Source organism: Emydura macquarii, unplaced genomic scaffold, assembly GCF_026122565.2.
Source record: "Emydura macquarii macquarii isolate MOO-44397 ecotype Brisbane River unplaced genomic scaffold, CSIRO-AGI_Emac_v2 contig_2141, whole genome shotgun sequence".
Lineage (NCBI taxonomy): Eukaryota > Metazoa > Chordata > Testudines > Chelidae > Emydura > Emydura macquarii.
Window position 1 is genome coordinate 29,626 of NW_027132278.1, and position 24,042 is coordinate 53,667.

The following is a 24,042-nucleotide window of genomic DNA, read 5'->3' on the forward strand; positions in this document are numbered from 1 at the left end:
TGGGGAGGAAGCAGCGGAAGAAAGAGAAGTACGAGCAGTGTCATGTGAAGAGGGTGAGTCCTATCTCGGGGCTGGGCTCAGAGAAGATGCAGGGAGAAGGAAAAGAAAGAAAACTAAGCTGATTTAGACAGATGGACAGACACACCAACAATGACACTCACATAGACAGACATACAAAACTGCACTGAGGCAGACACACCAGTACACCGAGACAGACAAACACAAAACTATACAGAGACAGACAGACAGACAGAGCAACACTGCCACATCCCCACACTCAGGGAGAAAGACAACCACAACTACACTGAGACAGTCACACGCAGTTGCACTCAGACAGAAATACACACACAACTATGTTGAGCCAGTCACAGACACAACTCCAGGCAAACAAAAAGACACACAAAGCTACACTGAGAGATACACACACCTACACTGAGACATACAGACACTCACAACTAAATTCCCAAACACACAACTGCACTGAGAGAGAGAGAGAGAGAAAAACAAAAAGCAGTCTTGTAATGGCTTGAGAAATTCCATATGCGCTGTCAGCGTCAACACAGCAGGTTTGATAGACCCTGAACTTGGTCTCAGTGCAGAGAAATTCTCACATCCATGGGCAAGACATGACCTTCATGGCTTCCTCACGGGTCGGAGGACATTTGGTTTGCTGCAACTGTTTGAACTCTGCTTGCAGCCTAGGTAGATGAGCTTGTCAACACGCTCCACAATGCTTGACCTGACCTGCACAAGGGGTTCTGGTGGTCCAGCTTCGAGGTTCTGGACCTTGGTCTTCTGACACAATATGTTCGACTGTATAATGCGGGGAGCAGCTTGGAAACCTTGAAGGGCAGGGCTGAGATTCTATGGCTTCTCCACAAGCAAGGCAAGATAGTCAGCCTAGTCTTAGTCTCATAGATGCATAGACTTTAAGGTCAGAAGGGACCATCATGATCATCTAGTCTGACATCCTGCACAATGAAGGCCACAGAACCTCACCCACCCACTCCTGTGATAGACCCCTAACCCCCTGCTGACGTTCTCAAATCATGGTTTAAAGCCTCCAAAATACAGAGGATCCACCATTTACTCTAGCTTAAACCAGTAAGTGACCCGTGTCCCATGCTGCAGAGAAAGGTGAAAAGACCCAGGGTGTCTGCCAATCTGATCTGGGGGAAAATTCCTCTCCAACCCTAAATATGGCGATCAGTTAGACACTGAGCATGTGGATAAGACCCACCAACCAGACACCTGGGAAAGAATTCTCTGTAGTAACTGAGGCCTGGTCTACACTGGCGACTTAGGTCGACTTAAAGTCACTTAAGTCGACCTACATACACCTGCGTCTACACTGGCACTACAGTTAATTCGAATTAAGGTGTCTTGTAAATCAACTTAATAAGACACAAATTTTATTAGCACACTCCCACTTTTTGTGCAAAGGTCACTAATAAAAAGGTTAAGTAAGACTGATCCCAAGACCAATTCCTAAGGAACTCCAGTAGTGATCTCCTTTCAGCCTGAGAGTTCACCTTTCAATATGACCTGTGGTAGTCTCCCCTTTAACCAGTTCCTTATCCACTTTTCAATTCTCATATTAATCTCCATCTTCTCCAATTTAATTAATTATTTCCCGTGTGGAACAGTATCAAATGCCTGACTGAAATCCAGGTGGATTAGATCTACTGCATTTCCTTTGTGTAAAAAAATCAGTTATCTTCTCAAAGGAGAAGGTCAGGTTGGTCTGGCACGATCTACCCTTTGTAAAACCATGTTGTATTTTGTCCCAATTATCATTCACCTCTATGTCCTTAACTACCGACTTTTTCAAAATTTGTACGAAGACCTTGTATACTAAGGTCAAACCAATAGGCTTGTGGGTTCCTGGATCACCTTCCCCCCCTTTATTAAAAATAGGAATCATATTAACAATTCTCCAGTCACAGGGTATGATCCCCTAGTTTACAGATTCATGAAAAATCCTTGGTATTAGTTTTGTAATTTTATGTGCCAGTTTCTTTAGTATTCTTGGATAGAGATTATCCACCTCTCCCTCCAGTTTAGTCCCATTAAGCTGTTTGAGTTTCACTTTCACCTTGGATGTGGTCATTCCTCCTTCCATATCCTCATTTCCATTAGCCATCCTGCCACTACCTTCAAGCTCTTCATTAACTTTATTCAAAACTGAGACAAAGTATTTGTTTAGGTGTTGAGCCATGCCTAGATTATTTTCTTGTCCAACCTTGATTCCAATGTGTGGAATGGGAAGTCCTAATACCCAGGGGGCGAGCTGGACAAAGTTGAGCCCAGAACTGTACAGATTGTCAGATCGCCACCAAAACCAAAAAATCACTGAATTGAGCCAACTGTATCTCAGTGCCAGGTGATGGTTCCCTCTATAGAAAGCCCTTGCTCTCCATGCCAGAGGTGGTGGTTGGGGGGAAGATAAGAAGCGGTGGAGAGGGACTCACATCACAGCTGGGGCCTTGTTTCTGATTCTGGTAAAAAAAGATGTGTTTTTTGATAGATGTCGTCAATGTTTTCCGAGTCTCGTTTATTTATTTTTATCAAGCGTCTTTCCAAAATCATTTTGATTGACTCAAACCCAGTTTTCTGTTTAGGTTTCTGATCAATGGAAAACTGTCAATAGTGATTTCAAGAAGTGGATTAAAAATAAATGAAGAAAATCAGAAAACAGGACTGTTTTAAAAGCTATAAAAGCCACGACGTCAATTTCCTGCTGTGCTACAGACTTCCTTGGGGACCTTGTCACTTCATTTCTCTGGGGATGTCTCTCATGCAAACAAAAAACCAAGCTCCCTCTGCCAGCAGGTCTCGGAGCCTGCATCAACTGACTGGTGTTCATGGTACCGGGCTGGGGGTTGCCAGAGACACTCCCTAGGTTTCCGACCCCAGGCTCCTGCCTAAGCGGCTATGGCAACATGACCCGCACCAACCCAAATCAGTTGGCCTGGGTTCCAGGACTCGCTGTGCTGGGGTTTCTTTCGCAGTGTAGATGTATCCTCTGTGCCTCAGTTCCCAGCTCCACAAATATCTTTGCTCTGGAGCATGAGGGGGAAGGATAACATGGAAGGCAGAAGGGCCAAGGTGACAAATGCAAAGCTGTTGCTGTTCTGCACCCAGGGTCTCCATCGGTCTTTCTCGCTCTCACTCATTTCTTACAAACACATGGGCCTGATCTGTGTCTTGTTGCCCTTTGGGAGCCATTGTATAGATAAATTGTGACTGCTGCAAAAGAGGCATATCAGTTATAAACTCTGTTTACACTAGATCCACTCCTGCTATTGCCTCGCCCCAGAGGCAGCCGCATGTAAACATCCAGGGGATTCCTGGATAAATAGCCCTTCTACCCCACCCTAGAGGTGGTTGCACCACAGGCATGGGATCCCTGTATAAACAGCTCCCACATCCACCTCAGCACTGAGTGAGGGATCGTTATATAAATAGCAGTCACACGCCAACCCAGAGGCAGCTGCATCTCAGTGCCAGGCAAAGGTTCCTTGCATAAACAGTCCCCATACCCCACCCCAGAAGCAGCTGCATTCAGCACTCGTGGTAGCAATGGAGGGAAATTTTAAGGCAAAATGTCTAGTATTAACAAGGCCAGGGAATGAGAGATACAGAAACAGACAGGGAAAAGCAGACAGTTGAGAAATCAGTGAATCAGCCTGGTTTATATTTTCCCCTATTGTAATCTGGGACCCTGCCATTGGCCCACGCACTCCATCGCCCCCAGATCCAATCCAGCACAGAGAAAGGGAAGACTGTTCTTTGAAAATATGCAATAAGACCATCTTTCATTTCTTCATGCCTGTAAACCTGCACAATCACAAAGCACTTTCCAGGCAGTGTATTTATACAGGGACCTTTTGCCCAGTGCTGAGATGCAGCTGCTTCTAGGGTGGAACACAGGGGGCTGTTCATACAGGGATCCCTCACTCAGTGCTGAGATGCAATCTTCTGTAAAATGGGGTACAGGAGCTGTTTATATTCGGTTCCCTTGCCCAACACGGAGATGCAGCTGCTTCTGGGGTGGGCCATGATAGCTGTTTAACAGCTGCACAGCCACTCTACAGAGAAACTGCCAGCTATTGTGATGCATTATAGCAGAGCACCAGCTCTGCTGCCGTTAAGAGTCAGAACATTTTTCCTGTTTAAAACTTGACTTTTCACAGGACTCAAAATGCTTCTTAATTATCACTCAGATTACCTTGAAATCTGGTGTGTCTCATGGGTGTGCAGGGTAGGGTGAATCTCATGATCAGGGGGAGCCTGAGATACAGCTCCCCCTCCCAATAAAATCTGACAGAATCCATGCAAACCTTTTTTTTCACCCTGATATGAGGCTCAAGCTCTCGCTCTGATCATGCTCCAAACAGTCTGTCGTTCAACGGTTAGCCCAGCTAGTGCATGACACCCATTTCCCCTCTGGGACAGGCCACATTGCAACCGGTATTGGAAAAAAAATTGGCTCCCTCGCTAGCCACCAATGTGCCAAACAGATTGCACGGAACACACACAGACAGAAAGCCCCAGCGGTCTGCCAGCCAGCTATGATCCCTTATGGCTGAGATTTCTCTCACCAGCCTTGGGAGCAACTGCATGCTCCAAACACATCAAAGCCTGGATCCTCCTTCCGCGATAACAAAGTGTGTTGGGGCAGGAGACTTGGTCTCCCCTGAGGAGGCAGACTGCATCTCCTATGGTGCACATACACCTCTGTCCTTTCAACAGCCACATGGAGGTCAGGGAGAGGGGCTTATGAACAACTTCAGAGAGGCTGCCTCCCCTCCCCCGATTGCCTCCTATCACAATCACAGCGCTGCCAAACTGTGCCATCTAATCCCTCCACCATTCAGTACAGATGCACCTAGCACAGGGAATGCAGCCGGAGTGCGTGCAGATAATGCCAAGTGGCTATTACCAGCTCCAGGAGGCAGACTTAAGGTTACACGGGCATGTGCCTTAACTCTTCATTGCATGCTTTTCATTAAGTTTGAGCTGTGCTGAACTCAATGCTCTGGAAGGGCAGGAGATACCACTGGGCAACCTGAACTCTGTGTTAACAAAGTTTTTTGTTTGTGAATCCACATCTGGGTAGGGCTATAAGAGATGGTTAAAAGCAAGCTGCACATCAACATCACACAGGAAGCACTCCCCTAGTGCTGAAATGCAGCTGCTTCTGGGGTGGGATACTGTCACCAGTTAATAGCCATGCAGCAGTAACACACAGAGAGCCTTGCCTGGCACTGAGGTGCAGCCATCTCTGGGTAGAGTGCGCGGGCTTTTTATACAGGAATCCCTTGCTTGGTGCTGAGATGGGACATGGCAGGTGGGGACTCTGTATCTAGTACAAATAGAGTTTAACCCATAGGCCTTTTGCAAGTCTCAATTTTTCTCTCCATCAGTTTTTATCTGTCTCATCGTCTCTAACAAACATCTGGGCCTGATCTCTTTCAATTGAACATCCCTTTCTGCTGCCCTCGAGCAGGTGCAAGCAGGAGGCCATTTTCAAATCCTGGGTTCTGGACAGCTGCAGCCTTGCATTTACAGTCTTGGCACTTCTGCCTTCCCCATTATCCCACCCCTGACACCAAATCTTTGCAGTGCCAGAAAAAAAGAAACAGACATCCACTTCACATCCCTACCCATTTCACAGATGGGAACTGAGGTACAGAGAACCTAAAGTGACACAGGAAATCTGTAGCAGAGCAGGGAATTGAATTTATATCATCTATAACCCAAGCTGGTCCCCTGACCACTCGCCCATCTGCTCTTTTTGTTTTGAAGGTTTTGAAACAAGCCTATATTTTTAATTTATTTTTAACCAATTTCTTCAAATCATTGCTGACACTTTTTCACTAACCAAAAACCTCCTCAGAGAACTGACTTATGATACATAAAAAATGTAAATGATTTTGGAAACAACCTTGACAAAAATAAGTCACAAAAACCAGAAAACACTGACTACTTTTACCAAAACCCCACATTTTTCTTTCTAGAATTAAATCAGGGCCCCATAGTGCTGAGAAGTGCATTTACCCATATCTGTCTATCCATTATTTTAAAAGGCAGCACTTATTAAGGTTTCCTGACACTTCCTATAAAAACATCCTGTTTCCAATGACTTATAACTTTGCCAAATTTTAATAATTTTGGGGTGAACTAGGATGGCCTCTGGATTCATCCTCAAGTTAGTGCTGTTTGGAAAAGAAATTTCCATTTTGTGAAAAAAATTGTGATTTTTGGAGTTTCGTTTTATCCTGAATTGAGATAAAAAGCTACCTTTAAAATGTTTATTTGCAAGACCAAAATACCAAGATAATTTTGTGTCAGCAACATCAAAATGGTCTGCTTTAATGATTTCAACACACTTTGGTTAGAAAAATGTCTAAATGAAATGTTTTGAGTAAAAAAAGTCAAACCAGTTATCTTTTGACCTTTGTCATCTTGGAAGATGAAGTCCACTCGTGGCCATGTTGATCTCTAATTCTACTTCTTCATAGCAGAAAAAGGAGAGTAGGAATACTCTGGGGGGAAAAATGAAATGCTAAAGTAGAAAAGAAACAGGAAACTAGGAATGATATCCTAATGTCAGAATGAAAAAGTAAAGTAGAAAAATGAAATAAAATAGTCAACTTTTAAAAATTGTTTTTTAGTTTCGACCAAACCATATTTTAGACAAAAAGGTTTCATTGGGCAATTCCATACCAGCTCTGCTTCAGATGTTCTTAATAGTTCCCTTAAGGTAGGGAGATTCTTTCTTTGACTTAGTGGATAATTTTGCCATTCACTAAAGTACTGAGTTATCAGTACTCAGCTTCTGCTTCTAAGAAGAACCTTCAACTTCCAGTCTCGGCTGTAGAACCTCAGAGTTAAAAACACCTCATAACTGAAATGGCTACTCTGAACAAAATGTTAGAGTTCCTCTTTCAAAAGCTTACAACTGAACATTGACCTAATGCAGCTTTGAAACTTTATTATGCAAAAGAAAAAAGCTGCTTTTAACCATCTTAATTTAAACAAAGCAAACACAAATCAGTTTCCTTATCTTGTCCAATCTTTATTAAACTTCCTGTTTTAAAGCAGTTTACGTTTAACATGGCACTGTGCTGTATTTGGTTTTTTTTTCCTTCTCTGTTGCTGCCTGATTGCATACTTCGGGTTCCAAATGGGGTGTATAGTGAACCAAGCAATTTGTAATGTCAGTGTTCATAAATGAGGTACTACTGTAATTGTTTGTAGCTATTTCCTATATAGGGATCTACCACTATTATTTTTAACTTCAAACTCTCACTCATATTCTATTTACCTGCTGTTTCTCTTTCTGCTTCTCTCTTCTTTTAGGAATCTTCAGACATCGTCTGGCATCTGTTGTCTTGAAACTAGCTCTTTTCTCTTCTCCACTGTCCTGCAAAATGTGACGCTATTCAGAGCCACGAAGACTCTTTTCACAAGAAAGCTCTGTTTCTGCTGGATTAGGTGCAAAAAATTGCCTTAATTTATCTCACAATATTCTGCTCAGCACACACTCTATTTTCAACGCAGGACAAGCTCATACTCCTTGTTGTTGCAAAGGGGTCTACTCCAATTCCCCAACCCATTTGAGTCAGCCAGTCTGGAACTGGTGCCCTATAAATGAATGGCCCCATATCCTAGTCCCTGCCCCCCTCAAGTTAGTCACGGCAAATTTAGGCTGGATTGGAGCTAGCAATCCCTAGAGAGGAAAAGCCTCATATACCATTCCCCACTCCGTGAGCCAATCAGTTCCCTCACAGTGAGGCCAGATCAGAACTGGCACCCCTAGAGAGGAAAGGCCCCATGTCCCATTTCCTTGAACCAGCCAGTGCCCCCTCCTTTTTCAATATTTTAGTTACAAACTAGAATAGTGAGAGCCACCAGCAGAAGCAGAAATACAGTTTGCTACCTCTGCAAACAGACTAACTGAATATGGTGCTGGCAGATTAAGGATTGTCCCTCAGCTGTGATCAGGGTGGGTAAATTAACAATTTTCCTGGGCACTGTTCCAAGAAAGGCCAAGATCTGAGCCAAACAATGAACCAGGTTTTTGAACAGAAACAGTATTCCTGGGCATTGCTGCATCTGATCAGACAATGGGCTCATCTGACCTAGTGTCCTGCCCCCCTGATGACCCAGATCAGACCCATCAACCCAGCTAGCTTGGTATCTCCCACTCTGCTGCCTCACAGCAAACCCATGAGCCCATCCAGCCCGATATTCCACCCACTCTCTGCCACTCTGGGTCAGACCAGTGGGCCCATCATATCCAGCATCCTGTCACCAGCTGCTTCTGAGGAAGTGCAAGAAACTCTGTAATGGGCCATTATGAAATAAACTACCCACAGTGAAAGTTTCTTCCTCACTCTGCTACGTTAGCACCTGGCTTATGCTTGGAGGCATGAAGGCTTATATCCCTTATACATCTTCATCTAGTTCAGTGGTTTTCAACCTTTATCCATTTGTGAACACCTAAAAAATGGTGCAACTTCCTTTGGAAATCTTAGACAGAGTCTGTGGACCCCTAGGGGTCCACAGACCACAGGTTGAATACCATTGTTCTATGGTAATGGACAACCTTTCGCGGACCCCTTAGATATAATCCGCAGACTGACCATGGGTTGAAAACTACTGGTCTAGTAGATATGTGCATGTTCCATAAAAATCCTTTCTCTGAATCCTACTAAAGTCTCAGCTTCCATTATATCATGTGGCAGTGAGTTCCAATGGCTGATAGAACATGTTAGTTCTACTCATTCATTTGACCGATGAGAAACATGCAAACACAAAACAAAACTGTCCTCTTCATTCTTAGATACATTCAAGGCAGTTATGCTGGAGAGTTAATACAGGCAAATATGACCCATGCTCATGCTTGGGGGCACAGACAGAGATGTATGGTTCCTTCGTCCTCTGTTTCTGGTTCCATATGTAAACCCACTCCCATGTTCCCAGGGAAATAAATGGAACACCTCCTTCCACCAGAATCTAGCTGTTGCTTCTGTATTTTCTCTCCTTTTCAATCTTCACTGACAAATTTCCTAACCCACTTATTCTCCAAGGTAAAAACACCCAGTCATCCACTGACAGGTTTGCAAAAATCCAGAAATAGCCTCAGGTCTTCCAGGAAACCAGAATTGACATTGGATTCCCCTCTAGTTAATGATGCTGTAAATTTGGAGTGACCCCCACTGAAGTTAAGGGAGTTAGGGCTGGATTCTGAGCCCAGAGACCTCAGTGTAAATCCAGAGTGACCCCCATTGATGTTAATGAAGTCAAGGTGGATTTTGATCTCAATGAATCTGGAGTGACCCCTGTAGCCTATAGGACAAGCCTGCTTGCTTACATATATACCTTTCCTTATAGATTTAAGTATTGTTATTTTATTACAATAAAGTTATAGATTCATATTTAAGTATTATAGCTATAATGCAAGGTACCTTACAGGCCACATCCTGTATGAAAGCTAAAGCAGTTAGCATACATATGTTCGAGACCTTTGGCCCGAATAAGAATGAGTTAAAGGATAAGACATATATGGCCATAATCTAACCTAAATAAGTCAGGAGGCATCAAGATGGGGGGAGACGGGAGGGGGCTGTCTCAGGTTATGCCCTGAGTAAACTTCACAGCTACACCACAAAACCTACAAAAGGGACAAAAATACCAAAGGTGAGATAAGCGAACTGTCTGAAACCATCTGGAAAGGATATAGATATATCATTAATATGCATGGACCTGCCAGTCTATAAAATAAGTGTGCCCTAATAATTTGGGGGTGAAGAGTCCAAGTTTAAACTTAAAAGGAGAACCCATATTGTTCAGGGTATAAGAAGGGGCAAACCATGTTACCTGGGGCGATCATCAGCTACTCCTTCTTAAAACTTCTTTTAGTTAGTGTGTTCAAATCTTTTGTTCTTCGTTTATAGGTAGTATTATTTGTAGTGTTAGTCTTAGCCTTATAGCTCTTAGCTCTCGAGCATTGCCTAGCTCTCCACCCCTCTACTCAAAATCTAAGGAACTGGACATCTCTCTCAACCAGGTCATCAGGGAAGAGTGTGAGCATATTAATTCAAAGCATACTGTATAAATATATATATATCACGTCTTTAAAATAAGACTGTAATCCTGTCCATTTAATTATTAATTTTCTTTTAATCAGTCATTTGTCTATCATTTTATGTTATCTTAATAAAAGCTTACAAAATTATAGAAATTTGGCTATCAGTGTGATCATTCTTCTCGTGCACCTCGGGTGCCCCTATAAAACTCTTCTGGAGCCTGATTCTAGGACAAAACCTCATTATCTTCTAATCAGATTTGAATGGGGTTATAGGCTTGCCAATCAATTACTAACCACGCAAAAATCAGGCAACACCCCATTGAGACCTATGGAAAATGAGTAACAGCTGGATTCTGATCTCAGTGACCCTGGTTTAAATCTGGAGCGACCACACTGGTGTCAAGGGAATTACACAGATGTAAAATTACTACCTAAATGAGAGCAGAATCAGGTCCCCATCAGGACAGAAGAATGGACAATGGTGGAAACATCATATCAAGTTCTCTGAAAGAGGTAGAGTGGCACTATTGGAGACAACACATCAATTCACCCAAGAAAAGAAAACGGACTTTAGTGGAGACAGGCCTCAAACTGATCCTGGTCTAGGTACCTCTGGAGAAGAAGCGACTCTCCTGTTGCATTAAATTATCTATGGAAAAAAGAAAGGACCCTGGTGGAAACATTGTATCAAAGGTTCCAGGGAAGGAAGTGACCCAGCTGGTAAGGAAGTGACCCAGCTGAAGATATTGTATCAAAGTCTCCAGAAGAGCAGTGGCTCTGCTGGCAACACTGACACTGACCCTGGAGGATACACTGTATCAAAGCCTCTAAGAGAGAAGTGGTGACCATTGGCACCATCAACCCAAGCTGACCCTGGGGGAGATATTGGGTCACGTTCCCCAGAAGACCATGGTGGGATTCCTGGTCTGTGGCTGGGGACCTGAAGGTCCACCGCCCTACCCCAGGCTCACACAATCTCCCTGGTGTGTGTGCGCCAGTGCTTGACCAAGGTGGAGCTGCGCCTGAAGTCCTTGCCGCACTGGGTGCAGTGGTAAGGTTTCTCATGGCGATGGCTCCGCTGGTGGTCCGTGTAGTGGGAGTTCTGGGAGAAGCCGCGCCCACAGTCGGGGCAGACGTAGGGCCTCTCGCCTGTGTGAGTGCGCTGATGGCGGATGAGGTTGGAGCTGCGGCTGAATTTTTTCCCACACTCAGTGCACGTGTAGGGTTTCTCACCGCGGTGGGTGCGCTGGTGCTGGAAGAGGTCCGAGCTGCGGCTGAAGCCCTTCCCGCAGTCAGGGCAGATGTAGGGCCGCTCCCCAGTGTGGACGCGCTGGTGCTTGATGAGGTCTGAGCTGCGGCTGAAGCTCTGCCCGCAGTCGGGGCACTGGTAGGGACGCTCCCCGGTGTGGGTGCGCTGGTGCTTCACCAGGTCCGAGCGCTGGCTGAAGCCCTTCCCGCACTCGGCGCACGTATTGGGCCGCTCCCCCGTGTGGGTCCTCCAGTGCTGGATGAGGGTGGAGCTGCGGCTGAAGCTTTTCCCGCACTCAGTGCACTGGTAGGGGCGCTCCCCCGTGTGCACCCGCTGGTGCTGGGCCAGCAGAGAGCTCCGGGTGAAGCTCTTCCCACACTCGCTGCAGATGGTTGGGTGCGCCTCGCGGTAAGGGGGCTTCTTGGGGGTTCGTCTGGGCTGGGGGGGCGCCCCGGGAGGCTTTTCCCACTGAGATTGCCGAGCTGACTGGGTCTTTGAGCCAGCAAAATGCTCAGAGGTTTGATGCTGGGCTGGAATCTGAGATAAGGTCTCAACAGACAATGCCCTACCTGAGTCCTCTTCTATGGACTCATTCCTACCAGACACTGCCCCGTCTGGGTCGTCTTCTTCTTCATCCCCACCAGGCAGCATCCCATGTGGATCCCCTCCTATAGAGGCATCCTCATGAAGTGATGAGCCATCTGGATCTGTTCTCATATGCCCATCCTGCTGGGGACTCTCCTCATCCATCCTGACACCTGCTGGGAGAGAGAGAGAATCCAGCTGGGGCTCCTTCCCTGCACCAGAGAGAAAGGAGGCAAGGAAGAAGTTCGTCGCTGAGCTGAAAACCTGATGGACAGGAAATGAACCCCTCCCCCCCAAAACCTTTCCCCATTGGGGAGAGGACAGGCTGGCTCTGCCCCAATGGCCCAGAAAGGCTGGGGAAGAGGAGGGCTCCAGCCAGGCTTAGGCAGAGCACGAAGGAGACAGGAATGACGCCTGCCATGAGGACAGGGCACCTGCTGGGGACGCTACTGACTGAGACACGGCAGATCTGGGGGGCTCCCGCTGGCTGTGCTGGGATCCCAGTTTCTCCCTTCCCGTCTGGCCACTCTTTGGAACAGTGTCACTCATTGCTCACCTTTGCAGGCACCTTTCAGGCTCTCCCTTCCCTCAGCGCCCTGGAGACCTAGGACACCCGGCTCTTCCTCTCCCTCCATCTCGGTGATCACGGCAGGGAAGGGGGAACCTGACAGGGAAGGAAATGGCTGAGTTTGTTATGACTCCCCTGAGGGCTCAGTACCGAGGCTGCAGCCTGATTTTAAACCTGATCCCGTTCTGTGCACATGGGCGGGGTAGACAGGGTCTAAGCAGAGATGAAATTTCACAGGGGCCCTTTTGGACTCTTCCATGGAGGGTGAGTGATCAATGCCATAGGAGTCCTGCCTCGCAGCCCCCCCTCCTCTAACCCACCAGACCCCACTCCCCTCCCAGAACCGGCGAGAGAACCCAGGAGTCCTGCCTCTCAGCCCCTTTTCTTTCTGCAGTTGCATGGCCGCTTTCTGTCCCTGTGAGGTGGGGTGGGGTGACCCCACATCCTCCTTCCGCAGGGCTAGCCCTTTGCCGGTGCTCAGGGCTGTTTAAAAGCCTCCTGCCAGCTCAGCTGAGCTACCCTTTAGACCGCCTCCCCCTCGGAAAGGACACTGGGCTCCGAGCTCCTCCCCAGTGCCCCCGGAGGGAAGCAGGCTGGGGGAGGCTAGTCCCCGCTCCCAGGACTCAGAGGGGCAGAAGCTCTTTCCGCCGTGGGTCCAGGATGAGGATCCGCTCACCCCACTGCCAGCAGCTGCTCAGAGAGAACAGGATGCGCGGAGTGCTCCAGCAACCCAGTCCCCAGGAAATCTGTCCTAAGCCTTCCCTGCCTGACAGTTCCTGCCGCTGCCGAGAGAAGAGCCAGGACTCCTGGGTTCTCTCCCCTGCTACGGGAGAGGGGCGGGGTCTAGAGGCTCAGAGCAAGGGGGGCGGGGAGCCAGGATTCCTGGGTCCTCTCCCCAGCTCTGGGAATGGAGCGGGGGCTGGGGCCGACGGTCTTCTCAGCCAGAGCCTTCCAGCCGCTGCGGCTTAGCTGCCTCCCTTAGAGCGCTGCATGGTAAGAGCTGTACTGGCGGGGCTCTGAACAGGTCCCTTACAAAGACAGCATCTCGGGCAATTATGGGCTGAGTTTTGCCCCGCCCCCACTGTCTCTCTCCATACTTTCACAGGGGCCAGACTCCCCCTGTTCTGAACTGGGCTGGGCTATAGAAGCAGATTTGCCCTTGTTGGTCCAGATCCTGGCTCAGTACTGGGGTGGGGTCCCGGATCCTGCCGGAAGGCCCAGAGGAGCCTGATCGGAGTTTCCCTTAACTGTTACACCTCCTCCCTCCCTGCGTCTCCCCCTGGTGGCTACCTCCCCCTGCAGGACAATGATGAGATGACAACACCCCTCCCAAAGCTGTGAAGATGGCTGTCATGCTTTGTATAGGAGCGTGGGAATTGCCCAACTAGATCAGACCCACCCAGTTCTAGCTAGCCCAGTATCCTGTCTCTGGCAGTGGCCCCTATCAGCTGGCTTTGAGGCAGGTGCAAGGAACTCTGCAGGAGATGGTGAAGCCATAACTAATTCCCTGGCCATTAACTATTTCCTTGAGCCGATGTGTTCGTGTCCCTGCCCAAAGCACTTCATTATTTTTGGTTCCTCATTAGACAGGCAGCATAGCCTGGGGGATAGAGCACAGGCCTAGGCCTAGGCCTCATGAGATCTGGCTTCTATCCTTGGCTCTGTCACGGGTCAGCTTGGGCACATTTCTTTCTCAGTCTGTGCCTCTGTAAAAAGGGGATAATGGTTAAAGCACTTTGAGAACGTGTGATGATCAGAGCTAGGCAGTGGTGTTTTTATCATCATTTTGGGTGTTCTCGTTATGCAGATAAATGGCCAGTCCTCTTTCGAATCCTGCTAAGCTCTTGCACTCTATGGCATCTTGTGTTGAGTTCCACAGTCCAATTATGTGGGAAACGTGTCCCTTTTATCTATTGCTTTACTGCTTTTATCTCCATGGCCACTGTGAACTTCAGAGTAGGGGTTAGAAATCTCTGGTCAAAAGACAGCACTGGAGCGAGAGATGAGTTTCCATTAGTTGCAAACAGTATGGAGTGTATAACATATGGCGGAATAGTTCTGATTCCATACAGAAAATAGTAGAGTGTGTGTATGGGCACACCCATCCACACCCACACACCAGGTCTTATTCTTTCCAGCAGGTGGCAACAATCTCTCTCCCCCCTCCCCATCCTCTTCATTTACAAAACACTTAAGCCTGGCCTACACTGCTGGCGAAATTTGGCGGCAGTCCCTGGGAGATACGCAAGCTACGTAGAGTCCTCACTGCCTCTCAATCGATCCCGCAGAATCGATCCTGCACTGCACAATGTCGCCGGCAGTGTAGACATACCCTAAGATACACATTCAACAGTCAAACGGAATCTGAAATGCTCCCATGGAGAGTAGCTATGGTACCGCATGTCTGTAACACTGAGCACTTTGAAATCAGGGAAGAGATGTGGAGAAGAGAGACAGATGCAGCCAGAGAGACACATGGAGACAAGGAGATGTACATAGAGAGAGAGCTGGTGGAGAAAGAGGAGACAGAGGAATAGCACAGGTGATAAGAAAATATTCATTCTTTTTTTCCTGTGAAGAAGGAGGACAACAACAACCAAAAAGGAAAGAAATTTCACTGAACTTTTTCCAAGGGAAAAGAGAAATCCATGTGTGGGTGGAGTCCTCTCGGGAAGAAAGACAGAGATTTAAGAGAGATGTTCAGATTTGCAAACACATCCAGTCAGCAGCCTTAGGTGCTTTAAGGCCTCATCAATATAGTAATCTGAGCACCTCATAACACATAGAGAAGTACTGTTATTCCCATTTCACTAACAAAGAACTGAGGTACAGAGAGACTAAATACTTTTTGGCTAAGGTCACCCAGGAAGTTTGGGGTGGGATACAGAACTGAACTCAGCTCTTTTAACTCCTTGACTAGCGCCCTGCCATTGGACTATCCTTTTCCTACCCAAGTAAGCCCCTTAGGGAGTTTACTGCTATTGAGCCACATAGATGAAGAGGCCAGAGTACCAAGATCTCTCTCTGTTGAGAGTGAGCTCTCTTTGGAAAAACTGGACGCCCAACAACAAAACTGACACTCTGTTTTCATTGTCCCAAGAAGAGCAAAACACAATGTACAACCAAAACGACAGGAATAATAATAAAAAGCAAATGAGATCTTTTTTAAAATGACCTGGTTTAATAATGTATGGGTTAGTAGGAATGCAGGGAAGGGAATTTTTGTTTTAAAAGCTTGATTTTTTAAAAATCAGACTACGCACCTTTTTCTCTGCCTCTAGTGGCTGGTCCACATGGAAGGTAACAGCTTTCTACAGCTGCATGCTTGCCCTCCTTTGTTTCAAGTGATAGAGGCTCATGCTGTGGATTTTAAGGGCCGAAGTTCAAATCCTGATGATAAGGGGGGCAGGAGGAGTTTTGTTAAACTTGCATTGTCTGGAACTGCAACCCAAAGATTGAAACATTACCTTAAAGCCTGGAAGTGAAACAGATTAGAAACAAAGATGAAATTGACTGGACTGAATGAATTGCCTCACCTGTGTGTAATGCAAAAAAGAAAGGCAGGCAGAGGGCATGAAACCCTTTTGCTCTGCACATTGTATTGTGATTTACTCCTGTTGCAAAGCGAGTGTAAAATGCTTCTACAGATGTGAGTGGTGGATTCTAATCTGCTAGTATTTTAAGCTCACTTTGCCCAAACGTGGCAAAAGATACAAGGTCATGGAGACTCTTCTAATTTAGGTCAGTTCAGCCATGTCAGATCCCACACTCAGGCGTGTTTCCTGCGTGTGGAGTAATAATGGATTCATACATTTAAAGGGAAGAAAAGGCCACTATGATCATCTTAATCTGACCTGCTTTATAACATAGACTAGAAAATTTCTACTAGTAGTTCCTGCATCCATCTCGTCACTTCTGACTGAATTAGATCTTTTAAAGAGGGATGTCCAATCTTGATTTCAAGAGATAAAAAATCCACCATATTCCCGGATAAACTATTCCCATAGTTAATCGCCTTGACTGTTAAAAATCAGAGCTTTATTTTGAGTTTAAACTCACCTACTGTCAGCTCTCAGCCATTAGATCTTGCTATATGTTTGCCTGTTAATATTTAATAATACCAAAGACTGTGTTTATTTAACAGAAGTAATTTGATTTAGCTCGGGTGAAACTGTACAAGAAAGTTGGGGCAAAGGCATTTTTACCCAGAGACACAGACGTCACCTTTAAAAGGATTACATCATCAGAACAGATTCTCTTTGGTCATCTGAAAGACAGAAAATACATAGAGGGGGAGGTTTCTGTAGTTGCATAGAGAAGGAGTATTTGCTCCCTTCTCTGGGATGTGATGCCCTGTTGCAATGAATGCACACAAGATGGGGCAGTGCCAGTATTCCTCCAGGACACTTAACTCTGGATTTCAGGATTATTAGTGATTAAAATCATCAATTTTATCAAGGCATCAGTGCCATGCACATTTTTAACAGTAAGGGTAATTGAACACTGGAACAATTTATCAAAGGCTGTGGTGGATTCCCCATCCCTGGCCTTTTTAAAATCAAGATGGGAAGTTTTTCTAAAAGACATGCTCTAGTTCAAACAGGGATTAATTCAGGAACGCACTATGGCCTGTGTTATACACGAGACCAGACTAGATAATCTAACTGTTGCTTATAGTCTATGAATCCTTCCAGACATTTTATTCTGGTAGTGCCTAGCGATCCCAATTTAGGCACAAGGGATAAAATTAAAACCCTCATTCAACACTAAACAGTTAAAAGCAGTCTGGGATTTTGTGTCAAATTATTGCTGACTTTAATCCCGTGGCAACAACCACCAAATCTCTTTATCCTTCTATTAAAGATACACAAAAAGAAGAAAAAACAGTTAAAGCCTGTGAAAAGTAAAGTGCTAAGGCTTTTATTTTTACAGTACCCCTATTCCCTTTCCTTTGAGCTGCAGGGAGGTTTTTGTTTTCTTTTGGCTTGTTTGACCATCTTTTAGATGGTGGTAAAGATGGTAACAACTGTCCTTTTTGGGGAAAAGAGAAGTTAGTTGAGATGGGCTGGCGCTGTTGTTAAAGTCCAATTCAACTTTCTTGAAAACAAAAACAGCGGGGAAGAGAAAAGAACAGCAAAGATAGGAAATGCAGTTTCTGTCTCTAGTGCTGATTCTCACTTGCAAGCTAGCACATGGTCTTATCAGCCACTCTGAGACCTGGCCAACTTGTAACAGTGTCAGGCTGTTTAGGACACAGCTGTTAGCTGCCTCTGTGGTCATGAGCTCAGAGCAGTGTTGCAAAAGACGGAGTCTTGGCAGGCTAAACTGGACTCTCTCTAACCAGAAGGCAAAAGGAGAGAAGAAATAAGGTGGAGAAAGAAAGGAAAAGGAGACATGAGGGAAGGGGTGACAGCAGGATCCCAAGTCACACATCCCAGCTGTTTTCCGGATTTAGCCACAGCTGATGAAGGTGGCAATGTCATCTGGGTCCTTCTTTCTGTCCTGGTCTCACCAGGACACATTTCATCATCACGATGACAAAGGCCCAACAGACACGGTGGATCCCAGGGTCTGAGGAGATGGCGGGGGTGGCAGTAGCTCACTCTCGCCACTCCTCTCGTCCCCCTGCTTCCATTGAGTGACACATATAAAGAGTGTGGTGGTAGCCTCATCTCATTATCATTAACCAATCACAACACACGTTGTTGATTTCAGCTGTAAATGGTCCCTCCCGTTTCTCGGCTCTTTCAGCTCACTGTCCCGCCAAGCCAGGACTTTCCTGGGAGCCTCGCAGAACCCTTAGCAGGATGGCATCGCAGCAGAGGGCCCGGCTGCAGTGCTGGAGCAACTGCGGCATTGCAGGAGAAAGCAGAGGCAATATTTAAGGCAGGAATGGCTGTCCCTCACTCCCGGCTCATGGTGCATTCCTGGTCGCCACAGCCGGGGCGGCCCCCTTGGGTCCCAGGGTCAGTACTGCCACTGCCCCCTCCTCCGCGTCTCCCTGGCAGTGCTGTGTCAGCTGGTGCTTGTAGCAGAAGCTCCTCCTGCACCGGGCGCAGCGGTAAGGCCGCTCCCCTGTGTGGACTCGCCAGTGATCGATCAAGCTGGCGCTCTGGCCGAAGGCCCAGCTGCAGGCGGAGCACAGGTAGGGCCGCTCCCCGATGTGGATGCACAGGTGGGTCACCAAGTGTGGCTTCTGCTGGAAACTCTTGTTGCACTTGGTGCAGGCATAGGGCCCCCCCAGAGCCCCTGCTGCACTCAGGGCCCCCCCCCCCCCCGTGCTCCCTGGGCTGAGGGATCCCATCCACGGCCGAGGGCTCAAAGACGATGCCCAGAAACCGGCCGAACCTCGCTTGTGGTGGCCAGATGTAGTAGATCTGCCAGGCGGGGGCACCTCCTGCCCTCTGGCACCCAACGCCACCTGCTGGCTCCCCCAGACCCTGCCCTGGCTGGGGTTCTGCCTGGCCCACTTCCGGGCTATCCCTGGGAACGTCTGCTGGGGGTCCAGTCTCTTGAGGCTCCCCCTCCAACACCTCTCGCCTGCCGGGAAAGGAAGAGAGATTCAGAGAGGCAGGGGGAAATTGGCACACTGACGCCAATGGAGCACTGGCCCATCTGCACCATCCGGGGATCCAGCCCCGTTGACTGTAGGCCAGAAGGGGACCATAACACGATCGTGCAGTCTGATGTCCTTCAGGCAACATGGTGAGAAAATTTCATTGAGTGATTCCTGGAAAGACTCCAGCTTGTTCCCTGTGCTGGGGTTGGAGTGGGGCATAAGGGGTTTGTCACTGAGCAGAAAACCTGAAGAGCAGGAAGTGAACCCCCCAAACCCTTCACCAGAGGGGAGAGGAGGAACCAGGTCTGCCCCCATGGCTCAGCTGAGATGCCATAGAAAGGCTGGGGGAGGGGAGGGCTCCTGCCAGGTGTGGGATCCAGGAGTGACACCTGCCATTAGGACAGACAGGAACCTGCTAGGGATGATACTGAGCAAGATGAGACAGAGTTGGGGGGCTCCCAGTGGCTTTGCTGGGATCCCAGCTTTTCTCTTCACTCCCGGACGGTCCCTGAGCTGGGGTCATTCATTCCTCACCTGTGGAGGCACCTCCCGGGATCTCCTTTTCCCTGGTGCCCTGGAGATCCGGGACCCTTGGCTCATCCCCTTGCTCCATCCAGGAGATTGCGGCTGGGTCGGTGATGGAGAATCCTGCTCAGGGGGAAAGAAACAGGCAGGACAGCACTTGGCGGAATCTCCACCGAGGACTCGGTGCAGAGAACAGGCCCTGATTTTAATCTCAGCCCCGCTTTCTGCTGGGGGGACCCGGGATCAGAGTGGAGTGGGAATGTTGGCAGGGACCCTTTGGGGTAGGGAGATGCCTGTGGGGAGATAGGCTGTGCCCCCTGGGAGGGAATCGGGGATCTACGTTGTGCTCCATGGGGCAGGGATTATCTCTGCTCTGTGCCTGTGCAGCTCCCAGCGCTGCTGTGTCCTGGTCCGTGACTGGGGTTCTAGGTGCTACTGTAACACACCTAATAAATAATTGTACAGCACCAAGCACAGGGAGGAGGTGGTCTTGGTCCATGACTGGGGCTCATAGGTGCTACAGATGTATAAATAAAATAAATCTTCTCTGTAATAAGAGATGGGGCTGACAGCCTCTCTCCCATGGGGTCCGGGGACGTCAGGGGCCGTCCTCCAGATATCTGCGAGGCTGGGGAAGAGCCGGGAGCTGAAGCTGCCTTAGGTGCATAAGAGCCTCTACACCTCCCCATCCCCAGGGAGCAGGGGCAGCGGCTCCTCACCCAGGGCGGTTATGATTCCGGGGGGGGGAGGGAACATCTGTAACCTCACTACCCCCATTCTATACTTATTATTAGCCATGGCTATTACAGTGGTGCTGAGAGGCCAGCAAGACACCGAGAACTCAGTAGCTGATTATTTCCTACCAGGGCTGCCATCTTTCCGTCTGCCTGCCTGGATATCCTGCGAGGCAGTCTGTGGGGCGGTATCTCTTCCCTCCGCCACTCTCTCTGCATCCTGCCCTGCTGATCTCTCTTTCCCTCCGCTCCTTCCCTCCGCATGGTCGGGGACACACCAACACCCAGCCCTGCCACTGCTCTCTGGGGCACACGGCACGTCAGACTAGATGAGCACAACGGGCCCTTCTGGCCTCTGGTGAGGACCAGGAATCCGGGCTGCCGGGGCCATCCCTGGGAAAACAGCCCAGTCACTGGTGCGTCCCTTTCCCTGTGCAGACTGGCTCCGCTATCATGATATCCTCCCTGGGCCAGGACAGAGGGGGGCAAGGGCTAGCCTCCCTTCTCGGGGAAGGGGGAGTGCTCGCACCGCCCATGGTGGTCTGTCTCCATGCGCTGAGCAGAGATCAGCCCTGTAACCAGAGCCAGCTATGGGTGTGGGGAGAGGAGCAGGTGGCTGGGGGATCTGCGCTGCTGGGAGAGCCTGGATGGTGCCTCCGGTCCGGAACCAGGCTGCCCAGAGGAAAGATTTGCTGGCGACACAGAGCCTGGAGGCTGCCGGGTTTGCAAGCCCAGATGCTGGGATCCAGGGGAGGCGTGCTTAGCGCAGTCCCTTGCCCGCCTCAGCTGCAGCATCCGGGCAGGGGGTGGGATGGGCGGCAGCTGCACGAAGGCCGCCTGTGGGGATGAGCGGGACGGATGCACATTAACCCCTGAGAGGCGGGGCTGCAAGTCAGGACTCCTGGGTTCTAGCCCCAGCTCTGGGTGAGGGAGGTGTGAGTGGGGTCGAATGGGTTAAATTCAGCATTTCGGGCTGGGGGTGTCTAGTGCCTTAGAGCGGCGGGGAGGGGAAGTCAGCAGGACTCCAGGGTTCTAGCCTCAGTTGTTGGGGAGTGTGGTGGATTGAGGGGAGGAGTTGATAGTCAGGACTCCTGGATTCTGTCCTCAGCTCTGGGAGGGAAGTGGGGTCTAGTGGTTAGAGCAGAAGCTGGGAGCCAGGACTCCTGGTTTTTATTCCCAGCTTCTATTCCGTTTTTTTCCCTGCGAGGGGCACAGCCCCTCTCCCACAGGTATCTCACTGCCTCCAAGGCATCCCGTGAACAGTTCCCTTCTGCTAGTGCTCCATACTAAAAAACAAGGCTCGGCTGCTAAAAGAGATGCTCACAATCTTCTGTGATTTATTACTCTCACCCACTGACTACTGTTTTGGCAAAAGAGTTAGACCATGTCTAGACTAGCACTTCTGTTGGCAAAACTTTTGGTGCCCAGGAGGGTGGAAGAAACACCCCCCTGAGCGACAGAAGTTTTGCCACCGTAGCGTGCACAATGTTATGTCAGTGGGAGATGCTCTTCTGCCGACATAGCTACCGCCACTTGTGGCGCTGGTTTTATTACCCTCCCATTGGCATAACGCAGCTACATGAGCACTCTTACAGTGGCAGAACTGTTGTCTCTCTCTGGTGTGTGTCTCTCTGCGTATCCCTGCAGCTCCAGGAGCTGGAGGACTAATGGGAGCCAATGGGGTTAGTGGCATAAAAACAGCTGCCACCTGCTTAAAAGCTGGGCTGGCTGGCGGCAGCTCCCCTGTCATCTGCGGCCGTCCTTCTGGGTCTCTCTCTGGTGTGTGTCTCTCTCCGATACGCAATCGCCCAGTGTGGAGCAGATGGGAAATTTCTGTAATATTTTTTTTCAACCCTCTGTTTCCCCACCCACAGTGCAGCAATCCCCGCTGGGTGTGATGGGGTCATTTCCCGCTTGGCAAGGAGAAGTAAGAGATGGGGGTTGGGCTGCTAGAACCATCCGCTATTGGCTCCATGTGCATGGAGTGGCTTTGGTGACACAGTGAAAGAGGAGTTGGGGTGGTGGGGGAAATAGGCAGGAGGAGTGGTAAGAGCAGTGGTAAGTGTGGTGCACACACACAGAGACACACACGCACACTGCACACAGACACCCCCTCCCCAGAGACAGTTACACACACAGGGTAACACACAGACACAAACACACAGAAACATATACAGTGACACCACAAATGTTCCTCTCACACAGACACACACACATCCAGACACATGCACACACACTGACAGACACTCACACTGACAGATACACAGATGCTTGCCACACACACTGAGACACAACTACAATGTTACACACAGGAACACCACAAATATACCACACACACAGAGACACATCCACATCTGGACACATGCGTGCACACACTGACAGACTCTCACACTGACAGATACACATCATACACAGACCCTTGCTACACACACTGCAACACACACACACATATGCATGCACAGATATGCACAGACACACCCAAATACCGACAGATACACACTGACTGACACCCCTTCTCCCCCCACCCTCCTGTTTACAGATCAGAGGAAAGTGGAATATCCCATTCCTCCAGCAACAGGACATGGGATGGGCCAATAAAATCTTGAAACTACTCTTAGTCACTTATGTAAAAGTCTCATACTTTACATAAAGAAGGAATTTCTCTGTTTTCCTTTATGTAGCTAACAAGAACCCTCTAAAATTTGACCCGGGTAACACTCTGTTTGCCTATCAAAAGCGACTCATTGCATCCCATCAAGGAAATCCAACCCCTGGAGCTTTCACCCCAAATTAGAAGCTGTACGTTTTATTAATCAGATACACTGCTTCTCTTAGGCCTGGAAGATGTGAAGCGAATGGTATTAAATATAATGTATGGACCATGTCCACTACATTTAGAGGAACAAGAAAGGAATATTGACACGTATAAGTAAGGGGTACAATGTTAATCAAATGTTGACCACGCCTCTTGACCACCCACTTGTCACCATAACCCCAGGGGTGAGATTGACACATGACTGGAAGCAAGGGGTAGCATGTGATCCCCTGCTAAGGACTCCTCCAACTGCCCTCTGCCAATCAGAGGGGGTTTCCGTCCCATAGAACCTCTCCAAGAGCAGATTTGACCAATGGAAACAAGGTCTAGGGTGACCCATCCAGAAGTGGGTTATGTGACCCCTCTAAGAGTTCCCCCCTACCAAGCAGGGTGGGTTTTGCTCCTGTAGGACCTCCACAAGAGCAAGATTGTGGGGTGGTGAGACCTATCCGGAAGTAGGGTTTACCATATTTCAAGTTCCCAAACAGAGGGCATTGCGGGGGAGAGGGAGATGGAGGGGGTACAGTTGTGGGGTACTCAGGGGGTACCTGGAACCTCAGTCTACACTGAAGCCGTCACTGTTAGTGACCTTGAGGAACTGTATTTTGTTTTCTAAGTAATGCTATATAGACGTTCCTCCTTGGAACACCCAAGTCAATTGACCTAAGAGAACCTCAAGGAAAATGTTTAAGCAACTGTTTTGGATGCTTTAAACACGTCTCTTTCAAAGCCAACACGTTAAATAGCTGGGATCAGATTCCTCAGAGTGCTGTGAGATGTAACTTCCCTCCTCGAAGAATTACTTGAAGTGTTGTAAGTGTGTTAGAAATACTGAAGAACTGATTGTTGATTATAGATCTGGGTCGTTTGTGGTGAATGAATAAACTTGTTGGTGGATTAAGAAT

General features: G+C 48.4%; 1 protein-coding gene across 1 annotated transcript in view; it reads right to left on the minus strand.

Moving 5' to 3' along the window:
- Positions 1–10,869: 10,869 nt before the first annotated feature.
- LOC137160140 (zinc finger protein 271-like) overlaps positions 10,870–24,042 on the minus strand; it is a 150,583-nt gene continuing 137,410 nt past the window's right edge. Inside the window, exons 3-7 of the mRNA XM_067558579.1 lie at positions 18,479–18,740; positions 15,972–15,979; positions 13,181–13,347; positions 12,493–12,600; positions 10,870–12,148 (exon numbers count right to left, since the gene is read on the minus strand). Coding sequence (XP_067414680.1) covers positions 11,070–12,148; positions 12,493–12,600; positions 13,181–13,347; positions 15,972–15,979; positions 18,479–18,740 — 1,624 coding nt within the window. The 3' untranslated portion in view covers positions 10,870–11,069. The remainder of the gene's footprint in view (positions 12,149–12,492; positions 12,601–13,180; positions 13,348–15,971; positions 15,980–18,478; positions 18,741–24,042) is intronic.